The sequence below is a fragment of the Dermacentor silvarum genome, chromosome 1 (assembly GCF_013339745.2).
Source record: "Dermacentor silvarum isolate Dsil-2018 chromosome 1, BIME_Dsil_1.4, whole genome shotgun sequence".
NCBI classification, from domain to species: Eukaryota; Metazoa; Arthropoda; class Arachnida; order Ixodida; family Ixodidae; genus Dermacentor; species Dermacentor silvarum.
In genome coordinates, this window is record NC_051154.1 from 168368403 (window position 1) to 168389327 (window position 20925).

Genomic DNA, 20925 nt, shown 5'->3' on the forward strand with positions numbered 1-20925 from the left:
AGCCCCAGCCACACTGCTCCTTATTTACAGTACAAAATATTGGTGCATGATAGTTGGGACACCTTGTATATACAAGAGCCGCGAGAGGAATACTAGGTTTAGTTTGTCAGGCAAAAAGCTCCATCAAGTCGAGCATATTGTCACGTGCCTTGTGACAGAACGGGCGACGCGACGTTTATTGAGGGTAGCGGCTCCTGAAAAGCACGGCGCTGGGGGCTGGCTATCGAGCGGGCGGAGAAGCACGCGCACTTCTTTTCTTCTTGTCCGTGCCTGCCTCTTAGCACTGTACCCACTACTGCTGGTGGCATTTCCCCCCTTCCTCGGAAAGAGCATCGGCTCGATGCTCAAGAAGCGGTGTTAGAAAAGGAGGGGAAACAGCATGGGCAAAGGCAGGTGCTCGTGCAAAGGACACAATCACAGCTAGAGGAAAAACAAAAGCACAGCAGTCTCAAGTCTCAAGAAACAGAGAGGTTGCAAACAGTAGCGTAAGTAGAAAGATGAATAAAAAATAATAATCACGAACGCGCAACATATGGTTTCATGCGCACAACGTGAACTACGTCAGGGCGAGGTTGTTGTCTACGCCGTGTTTGCGCCGCACTGTCTGGAACGACTTCGTAGTTCACGTCACTAATGCGGCGCAGCACTTTGTATGGGCCAAAATACCGGCTAATCAACTTTTCACAAAGGCCACGGCGGCGAACAGGGGTCCACACCCACACTTGGTCTCCGGGACTGTAGCGCACTTGCCGGTGACGGATGTTATAGCGCCGTGCATCTGAATGTTGCTGCTCACCGATGTGCAGCCGCGCGAGCTGGTGGGCTTCCTCAGCGCGCTCAGCAAATTCTTCGGCGTCAGTCGTTAGGTGCTCGGTGTCGTGACACGGAAGCATAGCGTCCAGCATCGTCTGTACTTCGCGGCCGTAAACGAGGCGAAATGGTGCGAACCGCGTCGTCTCTTGTACGGCGGTATTATACGCGAAGGTCACGTAAGGCAAGATGCGATCCCATGTTTTGTGCTGGACGTCGATGTACATAGAGATCATATCTGTGATGGTCTTGTTTAATCGCTCCGTAAGTCCATTGGACTGCGGATGGTAAGCAGTCGTCTTTCGATGCCTGGTGTTGCTCAATTGAAAAATTTCGTCCATGAGCTGTGCCGTGAACGCCGTTCCTCTGTCTGTGATTACAGTGGATGGGGCACCATGACGCAATACAATGTGGCACATGAAGAACTGTGCTACCTCAGAAGCCGTGGCTCGTGGGAGCGCCTACGTCTCGGCAAAGCGGGTTAAATAGTCAGTGGCGACGATCACCCACTTGTTGCCGTCGGTTGACAGGGGAAAAGGCCCAAGGATGTCCAAGCCGACTTGGTCGAATGGCTTATGAGGTGGTTCGATGGGTTGCAATAACCCGCTGACATTCACGGCAGCCTTTAACATACTGTTTACGCTTGCCGCAAGCCCGGGCCAGTAATACATCTCGCGCACTCTAGCAAGCGTTCGTGAGGAGCCGAGGTGGCCAGATGTAGGCTCGTCGTGGCAAGCGAAAAGAATATCATCCCGCAAGTCTTTGGGAACTACTAGAAGGTAGGCTCGGTCATTCGGGCGGGAGTTCTTCTTGTAGAGCAGATTGTCTCGTAGACAGAAGGACGTCAAGACGCGACGTAGATGGCGTGGTATGGATGTGTGACGGCCATCGAAGTGGTCGATGAGAGGTCGAATTTCAGCGTCGTCACGCTGCCATTTGACCAAGTCCGACGTAGTAAGGGCGCCCAGGAAGCCGTCGTCGTCCTCTGGCTGTCGACTGACAGATTCGGCGGGAGCACGCGACAACGTGTCGGCGTCTTCATGCTTGCGGCCAGACTTATAAACTATAGTGACGTCAAATTCCTGTAGCCGCAAGCTCCATCGTGCCAGTCGGCCTGAAGGGTCGCGTATGTTCGCCAACCAACATAGAGCATGGTGGTCTGTCACCACTTTAAAGGCACGGCCGTAGAGATAAGGGCGAAACTTCGTGATCGCCCAGACGACCGCGAGACACTCTTTTTCTGTGGTAGAGTAGTTCGCCTCGGCACGGGACAGTGAGCGGCTAGCATAAGCTATTACTCTTTCAAGGCCGTCTTGACGTTGGACGAGTACTGCGCCAAAGCCGATGTTACTGGCGTCAGTATGCACCTCGGTGTCAGCCTCTTCGTCAAAATGAGCCAGGACGGGTGCTGACTGCATGCGTTGTCGTAGTTCAGCGAAGGCCGCCTGTTGCTCATGCGTCCAGGCAAATGGCGTGTCATCCCTGGTAAGGCGAGTCAGGGGTTCCGCAATCTTCGAAAAGTTGTCGATGAAGCGGCGATAATACGCACACAAGCCCAGGAAGCGTCGGACGGCCTTCTTGTCGGCAGGAGGAGGAAAAGCTGCTACAGCGGCAAGTTTGTCGGGATCGGGTCGAACTCCTTTGGCGCTGACGACGTGTCCGAGAAACTTGAGCTCTTCATAACCGAAGTGACACTTTTCTGGTTTAAGCGTGAGATTAGCCGATCGGAGCGCTTCTAGCACATGCCGCAGGCGATGAAGATGTTGTTCAAATGTTTCAGAAAAGACAACTACGTCGTCAAGATACACAAGGCAAGTCTGCCACTTCAATCCAGCGAGGACAGTATCCATCATTCGCTGGAAGGTTGCTGGGGCAGAACACAAACCGAAAAGGGAGCACTCGAAATTCGTAAAGGCCGTCGGGAGTCACAAAGGCAGTTTTCTCGCGGTCTCGTTCGTCGACCTCGATCTGCCAGTATCCACTTTTCAAATCGAGTGACGAAAAGTACTGGGCACGCCGCAGTCTATCTAACGAGTCGTCGATACGCGGCAGTGGGTACACATCCTTTTTAGTTACGTTGTTGAGCTTCCGGTAGTCGACGCAAAAGCGTAGCGTTCCGTCTTTCTTTTTCACAAGAACGACCGGGGACGACCATGAGCTGTTAGAAGGTTCGATCACGCCGTCTTCAAGCATCTCTTGTACTTGCGTACGAATCGCTTCACGTTCCTTTGCCGACACGCGGTAGGGCTGCTGGCGTATCGGGCGTGCGTCGTCGCATGTGATGATCCTGTGCCTTGTAACTGAAGTCTGGCGTACCTTAGACGAGCTTGCGAAGCATGCCCTGAATTCAAGCAAGAGCTCATGCAGTGCCGCCTGTTTGTCTGGAGATAGCTCTGAATTAATGTCGACGTTGCCCAGTGACTTGTCAGCCATCCTCACTGGTTCAGGGGTAAAACATTCGGCAACGTGCTCTATTTCCTCGGCAAACGCTATCGAAGTACCGCGGAACAGGTGTCGATGCTCGTTACTGAAGTTGGTGACAAGCAACTGAGAACGGCCATCACTAAGCTGTAGCACACTTCTAGCAGCACAAACACCTTGCATCAGTAGATGCGATAAGTTACTTTCAGCGACCACTTCACCTTCGCGCATTCCACCGCACATCACTTCGACTAGGACACTGGTTCGCGGAGGAAGCGTAACACATTCGGTGGAGACACGGAGGGCGTCGTCTCGACGCTTGTGGTCGTACCCGTCGAGTGCTCGGTCTGCTGAGAAGGTGACTACACCTCCCCGTAGGTCAATAACAGCGCCGTATTCTTGGAGAAAATCAACCCCGAGAATGACGTCACGGGAGCATACGCGTAGGACAAGGCAGTTCGCCACGAATGTCGATCCTCGAATCCGAACTCTTGTCGTGCAGGTTCCCAGTGGAGTAACGACGTGACCACCAGCCGTACGAATCTGCGAGCCATTCCAAGGGGTAATTACTTTCTTCAGCAACTTCGCCAGCTTCCCGCTTAAGATGGAATAGTCCGCACCGGTATCTACTAAAGCGTTAACCGCGTAACCGTCGATCACCACCGGTATGTCGAGCGAAAGCCGGTCATTCCGTTCATCTGCGGTTGACGTCGAATCGGTGTCCTCGCTCGTTCGCGTCGATCGGAGGTCTTCAGCGTGTCGACTGTCAGCGGCCTCGCCCCCAAAAGTCGCTGGAGTTAGTTTTCCCGGCGGGGACTTGGCGACCGTCTGCTCGAATACCGCTGAGGCGATGGTGAAAATCTCCTTGGCGACGGCGAGCGCGACTGCCGCCCGGTAGGCGGTGGCATGCGTTGCTGAGCCAAATAATCTTCAATGTCCCGAGGTCGTTGGCCCAGTCGGGGTGGTGGCGAGTAGGCGGAAAAGCCCCGCAACCCGAGGCGTCGGTATGGGCACTGGCGGTACAAATGATCTGCCTCACCACAGTGGAAGCACAGAGGACGGCGATCCGGAGTGCGCCAAACGTCTGACTTCCGAGGGGACATGCGTCGATCGTCGGCGTAATGCACTGGTTGCTCCTGCGGAAGCACAACTGGAGGAGCGGCATGGGGAAACGGTGGAGGCGTGCGTCGTTCCTCGATGTACGGCACCGGTTGGGCTGGTGGAAGTGCAACCGGATGAGCGGCCTGGACAAACAGCGGCGGGGACGAAGCAGGCTGTCTCAACACTTCTGCGTAGGTCGCACGGTGGTGTACAGAAGGTACAGGCGCGGTGTTAGCAAAAGGAAAGTTGGACCGGAGCGCTTGGTTCACTTCATCTTTTACAACACTCGCAATGGAGCTCACCGTGGCTTGTGGCGTGCCATAAAGCTTCATTATTTCTTCGCGCACAACGGTGCGGATGAGTTCTCGAAGGTTGTCATTATTGTTTCCAATGACCGTCAAAATGTCTGTAGTCGCGTTCACTTGCCGATCATAAAAGTTCGAGCGATGCTGAAGCATCTTTTCCATACTTACAGCCTCGGCTAAAAATTCAGCGACAGTCTTGGGAGGATTGCGCACCAGACCAGCGAAGAGCTGCTCCTTCACCCCTCGCATCAGGTGACGCAACTTCTTGTCCTCGGTCATTCCAGGGTCTGCTCGTCTGAAGAGGCGCGTCATATCTTCGACGAACGTAGTAACACTTTCGTTGGGAAGCTGGATTCGGGCCTGGAACGCTCGTTCGGCTAGTTCGCGGCGATCAGGACTGGCGTAGGTGTCTAGTAGCTGACGACGGAAGTCGCGCCACGACGTCAGTTGCTCCTCACGGTTTTGAAACCATGTACGCGCGTCGTCCTCCAGGCAAAAGTAGACATTCCTACGTTTAGTCGCGTCATCCCATTCGTTGCATTCGGCCACACGCTCGAAGTCAGTCATCCAGTCTTCGACGTCTTCGAAGACGTCGCCATGGAACGACTTCGGCACCAGTGGATTTTGAAGCGTATACCGATTCGTCATTGCACGTTCCATACCGGTTCGGGTAGTCTGAAGCACTGCGGTGTCTTCAGTATCTTCAGGAGGCAGTCCCCGGACCCTGCGGCTGGTCCGATGGACGGGAGTATCGACTAACACAGGGCTGGTGCTTCGGCTCCCAGGAGGAGTCTGCGGCATGAGTGAGAAGTACCCAGCACCTCCACCACTTTCGACGACTTCCGACGACTCCATACCTTCGACGACTTGCCGGCGTAATTGGAAGGTCGTGGGGCTATATAAGGTGCCGAAAAATATTCTCATAATTCTAATAATTGTTGCGAGACTAAAAAGCTTGCCATAAGGAACTATTGAGTGTATTGGTTTGATCATTCGAAGAAATAAAGTGTACTTGGAAAGGAAAAAAAGGTATACACGCACGAGGCTTTCGTGGCAGCCCATTGCTATGTTTAATATTCACCATCCACAGAGAGACAAACGCAAAGCTTTGCCCTACTTTGACGTTTTTTATTTCTCCGAAATGCCAACATTCGCCAGCCGCTTCGCGGATGATTAAAGCACTGCTTAGACGTAGAAACCAGTCATTTTTCAGCAGTCACAGCAAGGCCGGCAATGCGCATGACGGTTGCTGACCACGTATGCGTACGGCGGCCGTCTGAAGCGAGATTGAAAGACTGGGGGAGGAGGTGCGCATTGAAGCACCCTATCGAAGACAGTTTCATATACTTCCCCTAGCGGCCTCAAATTCCAGCGACACAACTACTGAAGGCAGAGTTCACCTGCATTTACGAAAAGTGGATTGCCATTTAGAGAACGCTCATCCCTTCGCGAAGACAGTCCCCACCAAGCCGGCCCGCACGCACGGCACACGCCGCCCCAGCGAGCGGCGCAGCAACCAGCCCGCCGGGGACGCTGGCCGTCCTTCACGGCAGTTTGCGGAGTCCATCACGGGGCGGCGCCAGCGGCGTTGTAGAGCAGCGATAATCTTGAACGCGTGTGCGGCGGCGACGGCAGGGGCGTCTGGTGCGTGGCCCGATCGGCGAGATCGGCAACAAGTGCGTCGTCGCGTGTCCGAAAAGCGACTCGCATCAGCCCGCGGAAGAAGGGCACAGACCTCGTGTGCGCCGAGTGGAGACCGGCATGAGCGTCGTCGACTGAAGTGAGCCGAGGTGGACCCCGCTGTTCGTATGTTTCCTTCGCGGCCGCGTCGTTCGGTGGTGATCTGTTTGTCCTCGACCGCCGATCGCAAGCTGGAGTGTGACGAGAGCCCGCCGCCGTCCTCGTGCCCGGCTGCACTGCTCAGCATGGGCACGCTGGAGGAGCTGCGCGATGCTGTGCTCAAGCAGGAACGGATTATCCACGACCTGCGGCAGGTCATCACGTTGCGTGATGAAGAGATCTTGCAGCTGCGCAGCCAACTGGACAAGTTTCAGTCCGTGCTCATCCCGTACAACGCTCGCTACAGCCGCTCGGGCCGCCGCAAGGAGCGCGCCCAGGGCATCTCGGCCGAGCCGCAATCACTTCGCAGCATCCAGGACCTCATACAGACCAATTTCCAGGAGTATCCAAAATCAGACAGGTCGGTGCACGCTGCTCTTTCTTTCGTTCATCGCACCGCGCCCGAACGAGCCACGCAGAGCTTGGGAATTCGGTGATTCCATGCACCCCCAATCTCTGCTGCCGGCTCGTGTGGCGCATGCGATTCACACGTGAGAAACCCTTCGCCCATGCCCAATGGTACCACTTTCGCTGTGGTGCTTCCTTGCATTGCGCAATAAATTGCCGCTTCATCTTCCCATGACCGATCGTACCGAGAAGCTGACGCTCCCTGGGCAGTCGCGATGTAGAGCTAGCCGGGGAAGGCATTTATTGTCGCGGTTTCCACTCGCCTGAATCTTTTAGCATAAGTTCATACTTATGGTTGAAACGAAGTTAGCTATTACTGCACCCTATATGGGACAGGAATGCAGTACAGCTGTCATTCTTCCACTGCTGTGTTGGTCACACTTGCAGGTGGAGAAGAGTTTTCGCGCCTGCTGCATGCGGTAATTGTGGACCAACGCTTTTGCCCCCTGAGAACGAGCGCATCGTGACTATTTCTGTGATACTATAGCTCTTCCTTCCTATGCTAAAAATCTTTTTAAGCTGCAATTAACTCCGTCGACCCAGATCTCGGAGCTGATGGTTTATTTAAAATTAATTATACATTTTCGAGCAGCGGCAATGGTGAGATCAGCTGCTGTAGGGGGCACATGCTCATATCGCCCACCCGAACCCAAGGACACCGGATCGCTAAGTTGGCGGTTAGCGGTGTCGGCTCGGGAGGAGCGGCGGCGGCCGCTTTTCCAGCTGCCTGTTTACTCGCTCTCTCGACTCGCTCGGGGCGCAGGCACGAAAAGGAATGCCGAGGACTCGGCAGCGGCGAGCGCCGGTCTCCGCGCTGATTATCATAACCTGCCGACCGTACGATTCTGGTACTCGCGCTTTTACTTTTATCGCTTCCTCTTTACTTCTCGTCTGTGTCATTTTTCTTGCTTATCGCTCTTTTTTCCCTGAGTATTATCAATTCTGTATGCGGTGACACGTTGCGCCACTCTTTTTGTAAACCTTGGGCATTCACAAGGAAATAATATGGTGAATGAATAATAGGGCATCGATTGCACAGCAGGCATATGTGTAGAAAATGCTGGCATCCCCGTGTGAGCCGTTCATTTTTCAGCTTTGCTGTATGGTGAATCCGAAAGTGAAATGTGACATCCTGCAACTAATCACGGAATTACCTGAGCAGCGCTCATCACGTGCGTATGTGGGACGCAGGATGTTTGTTGTGTGTAGCCTCCGGGCATGCTGAGGCTTGAAGAGAGAGCTGAAGATAACATCCCAAGAAATAATGAAAACAAGATCGAACCAAACCGAAAATAAGACAGGGGAGAGGCCTGTCTGCCCTTTCCCTGGTCTTATCGTTTCCAGCAGTTGCGCCACATAGCTCTCTTGTGAGCAGAGGTTTCGTTAGCAATGCCGCCCTCAGCCTGCAACTTCAACAGCTTGGCGACGGTTCTTGTTCCGCTTATAGCCTGTCACTTGTGGCACGCGATGAGTGGCTTTTAGGTTCTTGCGCTAGTTTATTTATTTATTTATTTATTTATTTATTTATTTATTTACTTCCGAACATGATGTCGTTGCACTCAGTTGATTCCTATTGAATAAAGTGTAAAGGAAGCAGTTAAGCTCCAAATATCTGTAGCACTTGTAATATGATGTAATCTGCACTTGTGATCCTAATGTCTGTAGTAAATCTGTACACCGTATAAACCTCCGTAACCTCCTGTCCATCGAAGTCGCCGTTGTCACTTAACAACGGTTACGTAGTCGTAAATAGTGTTCGCGCGGAGTGCACGAGTGTTGGAGGGCAAAGGAACCCAGCAGTATATACATTATGAAGGGTGGGATTTGAAGCACCGCTGCGTTATCTTCACTCTCTCATCTTTCTTATGGCATAAATACGCGTTAGTTGCGTCAGAGCCACGGTGAAGAATGTGAGCGGTCAGATCTGTCGCTTGCTAGTTCATTGGCTTTTAGTGGTTTTCGCACCCTAATTTCGCACGAAGGCGGGACATGCACTAAATATTGAGGGAAAATGACATATATACAAGGAGATGACATCACCTTTGCTAGTGATTATGCAAAAATAGTAATCTGAAGGTCACCTGTTCATTTACGCTTACTATTGTGGTGAAAAGGTAAGAGTGAGTTAACATGAGTCCGTTCTCACACTTCCTTTGCGCGTACTGTGCGGCTCTATGATTATTCACGGCCTGAGGATTATAACTTCGCAGGCACCGTCTTTCTTCTACTTTTGTTACACGCGGGTTTCCAAATAAGGTAGAATTTATATCCACTTTTTCATCAAGAGGACATGTACGAGCATGGGGTGAGTAATAGTTATTTTACTTGTGCCTTTCAGTTCCTGGGATCCACTAGCCCTTTAGCAATTGTCTCTGCTTGTCCTCAACGAGTATTATTTTGACCGCATACACATTTACATGGACGGTTCCACCATTTCCAACAGCTCTACCGGAGCAGTAGTTGTTCCATCGGACACCGTCACTTTGCAATTTAAATACTCGTACAATACCACTTCTACAACAGCAGAACTTGCGGCTCTTCAAGGTGCACTCAATTACGCGCTCCAGCAGCCGCCAAATCATTGGGCCATTTTCAGTGATTCCAAAGCAGCCCTACAAACTCTGCAGTTTGCCCTACGTCATGCGTTACACGAGCAGCTAGTGCACGAAATTAGGCACGCTCATCATCTCGCGCTCGAAGAAGGACACGACATTGTATTTCAATGGTTGCCGAGCCATTGCGGAATTGTCGGCAACGACAGCGCAGATGAAGCAGCACGCTCGGCTCGTCAAAAACATCAGCTGGTTCTATACCACTCTCAAGAACGGATGCTGCGCGGCAACTTCAATCGCTTGCTCGCCACATCACACTTCTACGATAGAATTCACCGGGTTTCACCAACTCACGTTTGCACTATCTTGACCCTAACTTGCGACTTCGCCTACCACCTAAACTCTCCCGTCGTGAAACAACTTTACTGTGTCGCATGTGGTTGGGTGTCGAATTTACCAACGCCTATTCGTTCCTAATAGGGATGGCCAACAGTGCGGCGTGCGATTTGTGCGGGTGCGACGAGACTCTCGAGCACCTCCTGTGTCACTGTCCATCTTTTGACACTCGACGACGTATTCTCCAAGCTAAACTCAACCTGTTAGTTAACATAACGCTCTCGGAAGAAAAGATCCTTGGGCCATGGCCTATGCATTCTTGCATGCAAAAGGCCACAAAAGCCCTTCTGTAGTTCGTGAAGAATACTGGATTGTACGAACGCTTGTGACAGCGGAGATTCTTCTGTGACTGTCATTGCGAATGACTGACACTATTATTTTTCTTTTCTCTCCTTATCTATTCTTCCCCTTTACCCCTCCTCAAGTGTAGGGTAGCCAACTGGGCACGTCCTTGGTTAAGGGACACTAAAGAGAAACTGGAAGTTCAGCTGGAATAAAAGAGGGATCTTCAGGAATGCATGCAGTTTTTGTTGGGTGCAAAAATATGAGTTATTAGCGGAGAAATTCGTAAACAAAGACCAAATATCTCTTCCTCAATTTCTCCCACCCCAGATTTGGCGCTGAAGCAGTGTCGGCACAGATTTCATTGCTCTCAGCGAATCAGAATGCGCCATGATACGTCACCGCTTGCGTAAACGGCCGAGGCGCTGGCTGCATCATGGCTGCATGGCCGCTGCGTTTGCGTTCGCCGCGATGGATACCGTTGCTGCCGCTGAACCTTGCAACGAAGAGTTCGCCAGGGAAGCAGGACTGCATTTCAGCGATATTCAGTGAAACGGAGCGCGAAATGATCCTCCGTGCTCGAGCGGTATAGGTGTCTCCGCGTGCGATGGCGGTGAGCCGCCGGCCGCACCGGCGGAAACCAGAGCTTCGTTTTCGTCGACGGAACGCGAGGCGTCCGGTCCGCCAGGCGACGATGTTCCAGACAGAACAAGCGTAAAAAGTTGCGCACGTACTCGGTGTGGTTATTTCGTGGCTTTATTTAATGACATTCAGCACTCACCGAGCCGCCAGTTTGCTGCTGCAGGGGCACCGGTAGGGGATTTGATGAAGGCCGCATTGAGGGAACAGCTGCTCGAGAAAGAACTGGTCTCTGGGGCACGGAAAGATACTTTCCGAGGGCAGGATTATATACATAATCCAAAGGCGAGAAATGCAGAGAGCACACCATCGGTTTCTCTGGCTCCTTTGCCGTTTTATCATCGGCAGAGCACTGAGCCATTGCGAACGCCAGGGAGCCGGGGCTCATCGCGCGGCACCACATGACAGGACACAGTCGGGTCAACACTGCCGCTGCCCCTGAGCAAGAGCCTTGCGCCGTTGATACAGCCCTCAACACTACACACACGAGGCATTTTCTGGCTGTTTCCCGCGAAGTCAACGTTTTTCGAGCCACGCAACACGCAACCAAACGCTGTAGAGCGGAACAGGCGCGCGCGATGATGCATGGAGCAAAAACGAAACTACGAAACTATCACGACCGGATGTAGCGCCATGCCATTTTTTTCTTATTTATTTAATTTTGCGCTAAACTTGTACTTCCTCGCTTGAAACGGTTTAAAAAGTTGGCAAATGCTGCTAATGTACGTTTAAGGTGTATTTCATTTCGCGTTTTATTAACAGCGATAAATCGCTCTCGACCAATCGCGACCGGCCTGCGTTTGTAATCTCCGACGTCACGAACATGTAGTTAGGGAAATTCTAAGGGGCGTCAGCACCTATCCTTCAGTTTTTCGCTATTTTCTCGCTTATTAAACATCTGTTCGCCGTAAGAATGGCATGACTGTGATTGTGATAGGATAATCTACCATTAAAGCTCAACTTCCGGTTTCTCTTTAGTGTCCCTTTAACCTCCCTACCTTTCTCTCTTCGTTTCTCTCTCTCTTACTTGCGCGTTCTCATTCGCTGATGCTGATTGCCTCTGCGAAACTTCACGCCTGGGTTTTTCTGACGCCTGAAACAGCAGGAAATCTACATGTACCCCTAGAAATATTGCGCATGCTAGCTAGTGATTACGACTCGTTACATATACTGTGCACTACGCAGCAATAATAGAGAAGTTGTCGAAGGCTGTACGTACTCCTTACTACGAACGTCACATAATTTTGGGCAAGACAAATAACTCTGCACAGGATGCCCGATATACCAAGTCCGCTGTGCCCACATTTATTTATTTATTTATTTATTTATTTATTATTTATTTATTTATTTATTTATTTATTTTGGAACCCTGTGGCTAGCGGAGCGCTCTGGATTCATTTTGACCACCAGGGGAGGGGCACCGACATTACGAAAACGCTTTGCGTCTAACCTCCATCGGAATGTGTCCTCTGCATGCTGCCGAACAAGAGGTCGTGTTACCGAGAAAGACCTCAGGCACGACCTTGTTCTTCGTTAGCAGAACTACATAGGTCACGGTAGCGGCTGTTATGGAACACAAGACACATTAAATGTGTACGCAAGAAACACGGTGTTTCTTGCGTATACATTTAAAAAATTCTCATTCACATTTTAGGATTCGTTGAAGTACCACGCCTTAGAGCTCCGTTATAATCTTGCATGGGGTGCGTCAGGAGTGCAACGAAACTCGTGCTTTGAGAGTGTCGGTGCAGGCACAGACAAGGTCCTTTCTGCAGTAAACAAGCGTGTATGAATGTATTGTGGCTAGACAATAATGTGGAGATTGGCATACTCTCATTGCTATAACAGGTCCCGTAGCGCTTGAATTCGACACGCGATCAAGCCATCAATCGGCGTGTTGCGATGCGTGGCGCTCGCGCTAGAAAAAATGGTTCGATGCTCCATCTGTTGGCGCGAACTGTGCTGTGGATTATCAGTGCACGGCCAATATCAGCTAGAATGTGTCTCGCGTATAGGCCCACAGCGTAATTCGCAGGCAGCGAGTGAAAATTTCTGCAGTTCCTGAGGGGCCTTGTATTAATGCTTCTCAGTAATGAATACACGCATATGGTTTGATTAAATTAGACCTGTTTGTGCAGCGCGCGTTGAGCGGCGCTCGAGGCACCCATTGGCGCTGTTATACAGTATACGAGATTTTTGTGATCAGCAAGACCAAAGTAAAAAGCGAGCAAGCGTTCGTTCTCGCACCCGTATGGCGCGTGTGTAAGAACATAAACATGGAATTGTTCGTTTCAGAAACCACGCAACGTGGGCTAGAAAAGGGTAATGCACTTCGAAACAGCGAAATAATTTCAATGTTATAATCAGTGCCAGTCACTACAGGGGCACATCGCACATGTTGCGTAAGGCCAATAGAAGCAGCCCGTTGTATACTTTTGTTTTGCGGCTGTGACACGACAGCTCCCGTACACTGGTTGTGGTCGTTGCGCGAGATGCGCTGTTGGAGAAACGTGCGCAGGAGTTGCTGTGTCATTCATATATATATATATATATATATATATATATATATATATATATATTGAAGCGCGTTACCGGAACAAGACGAGAAAAACAAAAGAGAAAACGAAAAGCTTTGGTCATTGCGATTTGTCTCCTCGGCTTCTTGCGTCCTTTAGTTTAAATTGAATTTTAGTTTGATAATTTTTGCTTCAAGATGACATTTGTGTTTAGTCTCTGATAAGGTTGAACCAGTCATTCGCTTCAATGTCTATGACACTCTCAAAGCTCTAGGTCAACAACTGAGTTCAAAGGCATCAGTTTTGTTTCACTCGTGTTTCCGCATAGTGCGTTATCCATGTCCTTATCCCCCAAGCGGTGAAGGCACTTTTGTGCTTCTTGAGGACGATGGGCTTGTGTGAACGTCTTTGACTAATAGTGCAAAAGCACACGCGCCAGCGAATTCACCGCTAATTTCCTTCTTTCCTTACCTCCTTTCTCTCCCTGTCATCTGTGTTCCCCTTTCCCATTCCCCCGGTGTAGGGTAGCAACCGGACGTTATACTGGCTAACCTCCCTGCCTTCTGTCTTTCTCTTCCTCCTCCTCCATGTTATTACATTATCACAGGAAAAGCAGTAGTATTGGCAAGTAATATTTTGAATCTCAGTGGGACTCCTTTTTCTTAAACTTCAAGCCAATTCATCGGTATCTTTGATAATAATGTTTTCGCAATTTCTTCAGTGCAGGTGGCCTTCTCTGCTACTCTAGCTCCAAGTATTTTCTACAAGTACTGTCGTGTTATTGCTAATTTCAATATACTTTTGCAAGCACGTTGTCATTACTTGTGTTGCCTTTACGTTTTGGAATAGACCACTTTCTTCTTTAACTCTGACAATGAGGATAAGTGACGAGCGTTGTGTTAATTGGTGGCCGCTTGTTCCCTTTGCATTCGTTTACACCACGCGACCTACACAAGCGTATTATTTGCTGGGTGCTCGAGGAGCGAGTGAGATGAGAAACGTCGTCGGGAAGCAAGTGCTTCGACCTCTGAAATCGCAAAAATCTTAGCACTGTTCGAGGGTGCTGACCCGAATATTTTTACGGTCTCCGAAAGCGGTGTAACGAAGGGATCTGTGCGCGCGCGTGCGTGCCTGCCATACGCCGGCGTCACCGACTTCAGTGGGCGCACCTTAGCCAACGCTCATTACATTCACCGGCGCAACAGCGAGTTATTTCAGGCGGGCGCCGCAAGTGGGCTTGCGTCTTCGCAGTCCTTCCCCAACACCGGCTTTGTTCCCACTTTGCGATATCGTTGAACCAGCTTCGTCTAAGGACGACGCCGCCATTAGCTTAAGCTGCCTCTTCGCACTTTTCGTAGATAAGATTGAGCTTCCTGGCTGAGACGCAGGGCTTTGTCAGTTGCGCATGCAGCGGCGGCAGCAGACTCGGCTGGCGCCGTCCTCTCCGCTCATTATACTGCAGCTCCCACAAACACTCGTGCGACCGCTGACTCTATGTGCGTCCGTTTATTGGCTCCGCTGTCCACGTCTCCGCGTTTTATCGACGTCGCTGCATCAGATCCAGAGCTGGCCGCACTAAGCGTCCAGCACTCTCTGGAAACTAGAGAGGAGAGAGTGGGTCGGTTAGAAAACGGGTAATTAACTTTTTACGAGCAACCACAGTGGCGCGTACTTGAGGAGAAACCTTTGCTCTGTATTTTTAGCGCGCGACAGACAGGACTGGGCGATAAGTCGATTCCGGAGGCCGCGCCGCGCATGCTACCGGTCGCTTCTTTTTCCTGATATGCGGAGGCGTCTGGCGGCTGCGATTAAATTATCGCTCGCGGATTGTTCGAGAAATCAGTAGGATGTCCACTTCGAGGAATCGCGGTGTGGAGAGGCTACTTGCGCACGACGAAGCGTTTCTGTGCAGGCGCGCCGTCATTGCCAACCCTCAAAGTGACCTCTGCGAAAAAAGCGGCGGCTGTGGGTTGGCCTTGCAGCTATAATATACAGGCACAGACGTCAAAAAATGGCTCTCTAGAGAGATACGTATTTGACGTGTGTGTGAGAGAGAGAGTTGAGAGAGAGCCAGGAGTGGCTGTTTCCGTACAAAGCATGCTGGACACTTGTCTTTATAGGATGTGATGGTTGTTACCCGTCGTAAGCAGACGATAGTGTGTACCCTTCGCTGGGATGTGAAATGGTCTGTGCAGTGCCGGGCCCTGTTAGATCTCATTTGTGACCTTTTGAGGGTACTTACAATAACTGAAATTTGGGCGAGTTTGTAAGAATACTTCACTTAAAGCGCAAGAAAACCGAGAACACAAGAAGGCCAGACACGACGAGCGCTACTTGAAACTATGGTTTATTCTCGAAAAAAAAATTTTTTTTAATGAGAATAAACTGTAGTTTGAAGTATCGCTCGTCCAATCTGGCCTTCCTTCTTGTGTCCTTGACTTTTTTTGCGCTTTAAGTCAAGTATGAGGTGATTTATTAAACATGAACGGCAAATTTCACCACTCTTCTTCCAGCTTTCTTCCTTTTCGTTTTTTTTTTTCTTCTTGTTTTACTTGTCTTCGCCTTTCCTCCGTCGTTATTTCGCTTTTCGCCGTCGTAAAAAGAGTTACAGCATCCGTGCAGCGCTGGTTCTCACGCGCCGTAGGGTTGATCCGCATTCCAGCAGCTTTACAACGCTGAATACTAAGAACATTTCTAGCTGCTTGTGCTAGGCTAAATTCCTCAGATAAGCTATGAATTCGGGGACTTTCTGCCGGCCGTTTTAAAGGCGAGGTATAGACGTGTAAGGTCGAAAGAAAAACAGCCAAGGCGCAGCGGTATAATGCACGCTCTCCCTTTCTTCTAATACGTATGTAAGCTCTTCTAGTTGAAATTTTCCTGTTGTCCGGCAGATCAACAAATAGCAGCACTACCTATAGTGTTTAGCCCAAGCGACAGCCCTGCATGGAGACTTGTTGGTGGACGCACGTGCGCTCGTGGGCATTCTAGCGCTCAATGCCTTTTCTTTCGTTCTTTCTTTCTTTTTATTTTCTCGTTCTCTGCCTTGTCTGTGGCGATCCTGTCTGTCACAGCGCTGACTTGAGGAGTTGTTTTTAATATCCCAGCAAACGCAAGTATGCTGCATGCCCCACTACCCTTCCCCCCGTCCCTTCCTCTTTCCCGAAAAAAAAAATTATTAATGACTATGGGATATTCTGCTCACTCTTTGACGAAACTAGCGCACTGTCACGTAAAGCTTATGTTTGAAAAAAATTATGGGGCTTTACGTGCCAAAAAGCATGATCTGATTATGAGTCACGCCGTAGCGAGGGACTCCAGAATAATTTGGACCACCTGCGGTTCTTTAACGTGCACCTAAATATAAGTACACGGGTGTTTTCGCCCCCATCGAAATGCGGCCGCCGGGGCCGGGATTCGATCCCGCGACCTCGCGCTTAGCAGTCCAACACCATAGCCACTAAGAAACCACGGCAGGTTAAAGCGTATGTTTATTCTGGATGGTGCGACTAATTAGGAACGAACAGAGACCTAATCAACAAATTAGGGTTGAATCCAAATTTCTAAGTTATGTACCAGAAATGATACCTGCCACGAGAGTGTATGGGATTCCTTTTCTTTAATGACCGGTATGTCGTGTGCCCTATCGATACGCGAGTTATGGTTCGCCCACCACTTTCTTCTCCGCTACATTTATAATTTAGGGCATAGTAGTCTAGCTGTCACATGCGTATACCCGACTTTCTTTCTTGCTTTTTCGCATACGATCGAGATATGTGCCTTGATAAATAATTACATTGTACCTTCAGAAATTCAGTCGAGAAGATTAACATTAGAAAGACACTGAATTTAACTAGTTAAAAGGAAGGGATCGAGACACCGACCAAAAATGGTTGAAATATATTTAAAAATACATTAACGTTTCGGCTCCCCCACGGGAGCCTTGTTCACAATGAAATATGCGGCAGAGCTTGCGCCCTTTTTATGTGCGGCTCAAGACATGACCAAGGCATTTGGCATACATGGACGGCAGATTTCCTTCGTTGCGATTAAGAGTGTGCGCCATGGTTTGGATGATTAAGGATTCAAGATACAGACGCGCAGAATGATTTCTTTCCCTGGCGACCACACGAGCTTTGTCCCAATTAATCGTGTGTGACGTAGTTGCGCAGTGTTCGGCTAGGGCATTCGACGCAACGTGTCGTTTTTGGACGTCATTTCTGTGCTGTTGAAGTCTTTTTTTTTTTGAGGTTTCCGGTTTCTCCGACGTAGACATAGGGACAGTCCGCACACGGAATGACGTACACCACACCTGGGAACTTGTCCTTTTTCAAAGGGTCTTTTACGCGCACGAGCTCGTGCCTGAGTTTCCGGGAGGGAACGTGCGCAGCCTGCACGTCATATGAGCGCAGAACTCGTGCAAGGGTCTCGCTTACGCCTGGGACGTAAGGTATCGCAGCCCGTTTTTGAGGGGGTCCTGGGGTGATTGGGACAAAGCTCGTGTGGTCGCCAGGGAAAGAAATCATTCTGCGCGTCTGTATCTTGAATCCTTAATCATCCAAACCATGGCGCACACTCTTAATCGCAACGAAGGAAATCTGCCGTCCATGTATGCCAAATGCCTTGGTCATGTCTTGAGCCGCACATAAAAAGGGCGCAAGCTCTGCCGCATATTTCATTGTGAACAAGGCTCCCGTGGGGGAGCCGAAACGTTAATGTATTTTTAAATATATTTCAACCATTTTTGGTCGGTGTCTCGATCCCTTCCTTTTAACTATGCATCATCCCGACCAGACGGGCTTCCGTCATACTCTCGACTTCATGAATTTAACTAGCTCTCTTCAATAAACGATAGATCTTACCGGTGACGTCATTTTCGCCCCGTGCATGCAGCTCTAATATGTCGGCGCGAATTCGAAAATCCGTGTGGGTGCAAAATATTGTTCCTACAAAGAACGAGGGGCCTGGGAATCGCGATAGGCAAACGTACTGGCCAATGGCAGTAATTCTTACGAACGAAAAATAATTTTTTTTTTCAGAGCTCTTCCACAAGCTAAACAGAGCACAGGCAACCACCCTTCGCCTGTTACAGACAAACACGTACCCCTCACTAACACGTTACCACAGGATCTACCCGGACACCTACCCTAGTAACATTTGCAAGATCTGCAAGACTGAGGCAGCATCGCTTCCCCACATGCTATGGGAATGTAAAAACCAATACCCGACAAATAATACCGTGACCCTCTCGTCGAGATGGCACGCCGCCCTGCGCAGCTCCCAACTCGACGACCAACTCTGGGCTACCCAGCAAGCCTGCGAGGCGGCGAAGAGGCAAGACCTCGATGTCCCCACGTGGGAGGCCTAGGCCCAGCCAGCTAAACTGCTGGTTTAAATAAAAGTTTGTTCCTCCTCCTCCTCCTCAGAGCTCTTCCCCTGTCGAGAAAATGGTGGTATAAGCGAAGCTTGTGGCAAGACGACACTTTCCGCTTCGTTTGCCCTGAACTCAGGGTCGGCGGCTCTTCCTTGCCGCTTGGCTTCAACATCGCGCTCCCGCAACTCGGGGTCCGCGGCTCTTCGCTGACGTTTCGCCTGGGCTTCGGAAGCCCTCACGCTAGAATCGGACGACCAGCTTCGCTTACCGCCATTTTCTCGACAGGTGAAGGGCTATTGATTTTGTCTCTTGGGGTCCCACGTGTGACAAGGGTAGTTCCAGGGCGGGTTACAGGTCCCCGAGCCCACAGGGGTATGTGCCATTGAGCTTGGACCCTTTCTGCACTATCACCAGGATCGGCCCACTTTTCAGCGTGACACCACCAGCACCGCCTAAACTTGTGAGCCTATAAAGCTTCGCCTAAAAAAAGAAATTGCGAAGCCCAATTTGAGAGTTTTCATTAGCGCAGAGTCATCAGTGCAGAGACTCATGTGGACACGCGTGCTTTTGATGGCTAGAACTGCGTACCTATACGTGTGCTATTCCTATCTATACTCCACAAGCGCAGCAATAGGCCCAGTATCCGCTCTGTAAGCTAGAAAAAGTATACGAATCCGTCCGCATAACACGGCTGCCCGATGCGTTCTTCCTCTGAGGATTGAACGACTGCCTGACTGTGCTGCCTCCAGCAGCGCTGGCGTCGAGCCTCCGCGCATGCGCACCAGCGCGCGGCTGTGCAGCCTCGACACTGTGTGGTGGCCTGGAATCGGAAGTCGATAGCAGGCGACAGAGGCAAGGCTTCGCGAGCTGCGGCCTGCCGTCGGTATATACACGCCTCTGCATCTCTCGCAGCTGAGAAAGCCTTTTGTGGGTCGGCCGTTTGCCCGAGGCACACCGCCAGCCCTGTCCAAGTCGGCAGCGCGGTGGCTCCGCTCCCCCCCCCCCCCCCCCCCCCCCCCCCCCACCGCCGCCGCTTATCGGCGTCTTGCGGCGCGCCACTGTTTTAGGGGTCTCCTTTATCTCGGCAGCACGGAATGTGTCCACGGCGACCGCGCTCTGCGCAGGACAGCGAGCAACCTCGTCTACATTTTTTTTTCCCCTTCTCTCCTTGCTGCCTTGATCCGTCTACGTGCGGAACAAGTAGCGCTCGAGCGCGACGATGGAGGTTGGACGAAAGGAATACTTTGCGGCTGGCTGCGGTGCCTTGGCCGCTTTGGCGAGTGCGGATTAATCTTTACAATTTATTTCGCCGGTTGGAATCTGATTCGTGGGCGGAGGTTGTAGTTTATGGCGACCGCGACATTTAGCTGCACTCCGGGTTTCGTGCTGCCCGTAGCGGCGTGCCTGCGTTCTTCGTGACAGCGGTTCAAGTTGGTTGTTTGACGCTCATCCGTCTCCTCCGCAGGCACTAAAGAGTCACGAGGGGGGGTTCTGTCGCTGTATAGGGCAAGGCGGTGCTGCTTCAGGGAGCGCGCCACTGCATGGCAGCAGCTGTCATTCGAAAAGGGGGAAGCTGGGGGAAGTTCCAGCAACAGCGCTGCACCGACCGATTGTGTCTGTGAGCGACAGCTGGAAAACAGTCTTCCAGAGAAAATAGCGTTCGAGATATTCTTGCCAGAAGGCACACTTTCAGCCTCAGTGAAAATGCCAGTATACTTATACTGTTTCAGTGTTATTCAAATCTTCTCGAATGCGTGATTGCATTTTTTTTTTTCTTGTGGGCTGTACTACTGTAGCCTCGGTATATTACAGAGCGATAAAAAAAAAAGGGAAAATCCACACAAACAGCTGTTGGTGTTCTAGTTTTGAAGTTCTACTCCGGTTGGGCCTGTTTTTCCTCTTTAATGCGGTCGCATTTTGAAAAAAGTGTGTGAAGTGTGGGGATCACGAGGTAGCGATATAGAAGGGGAGAGCTTAGATGAGCCTGTATGTAGATTGCATCTGACGGTGGTCTGCTCCGTCAGCTGCACTTCGCTCCTCGAAAATGCAGGACGTGTGTCGAGTGAGCCCCTGAACAACACTTTGCAATATGGTGAACGCGGTTGAAGTCATGGATCAGGGGCCTCAAAGAGATGCAAGGCAATGCTAACGCATTTTTCTCGCATTTACTGCAAGATCGCCAGTGAATAAGTCAACAACGCCACAAACACTTAAGCAAAAAGTGCCAGAAGTCAAGATGTCGGCATGTCTCCAATGAGCGAACGGTACTGCCCAGAGCGCTACGG

General features: G+C 50.7%; 1 protein-coding gene across 2 annotated transcripts in view; it reads left to right on the forward strand.

The window, feature by feature from the left end:
* LOC119436380 (cGMP-dependent protein kinase 1) overlaps positions 1–20925 on the forward strand; it is a 184868-nt gene that overhangs the window by 3802 nt on the left and 160141 nt on the right. Inside the window, exon 1 of one of the 2 annotated variants that reach the window (XM_037703208.2) lies at positions 6242–6837. The exons of the other annotated variant lie outside the window; for it this stretch is intronic. Within the exon in view, the coding sequence (XP_037559136.1) occupies positions 6446–6837 (392 nt within the window). The 5' untranslated portion in view covers positions 6242–6445. Of the gene's footprint in view, positions 1–6241; positions 6838–20925 lie in introns of those variants that run through there. 2 annotated transcript variants of the gene reach the window in all.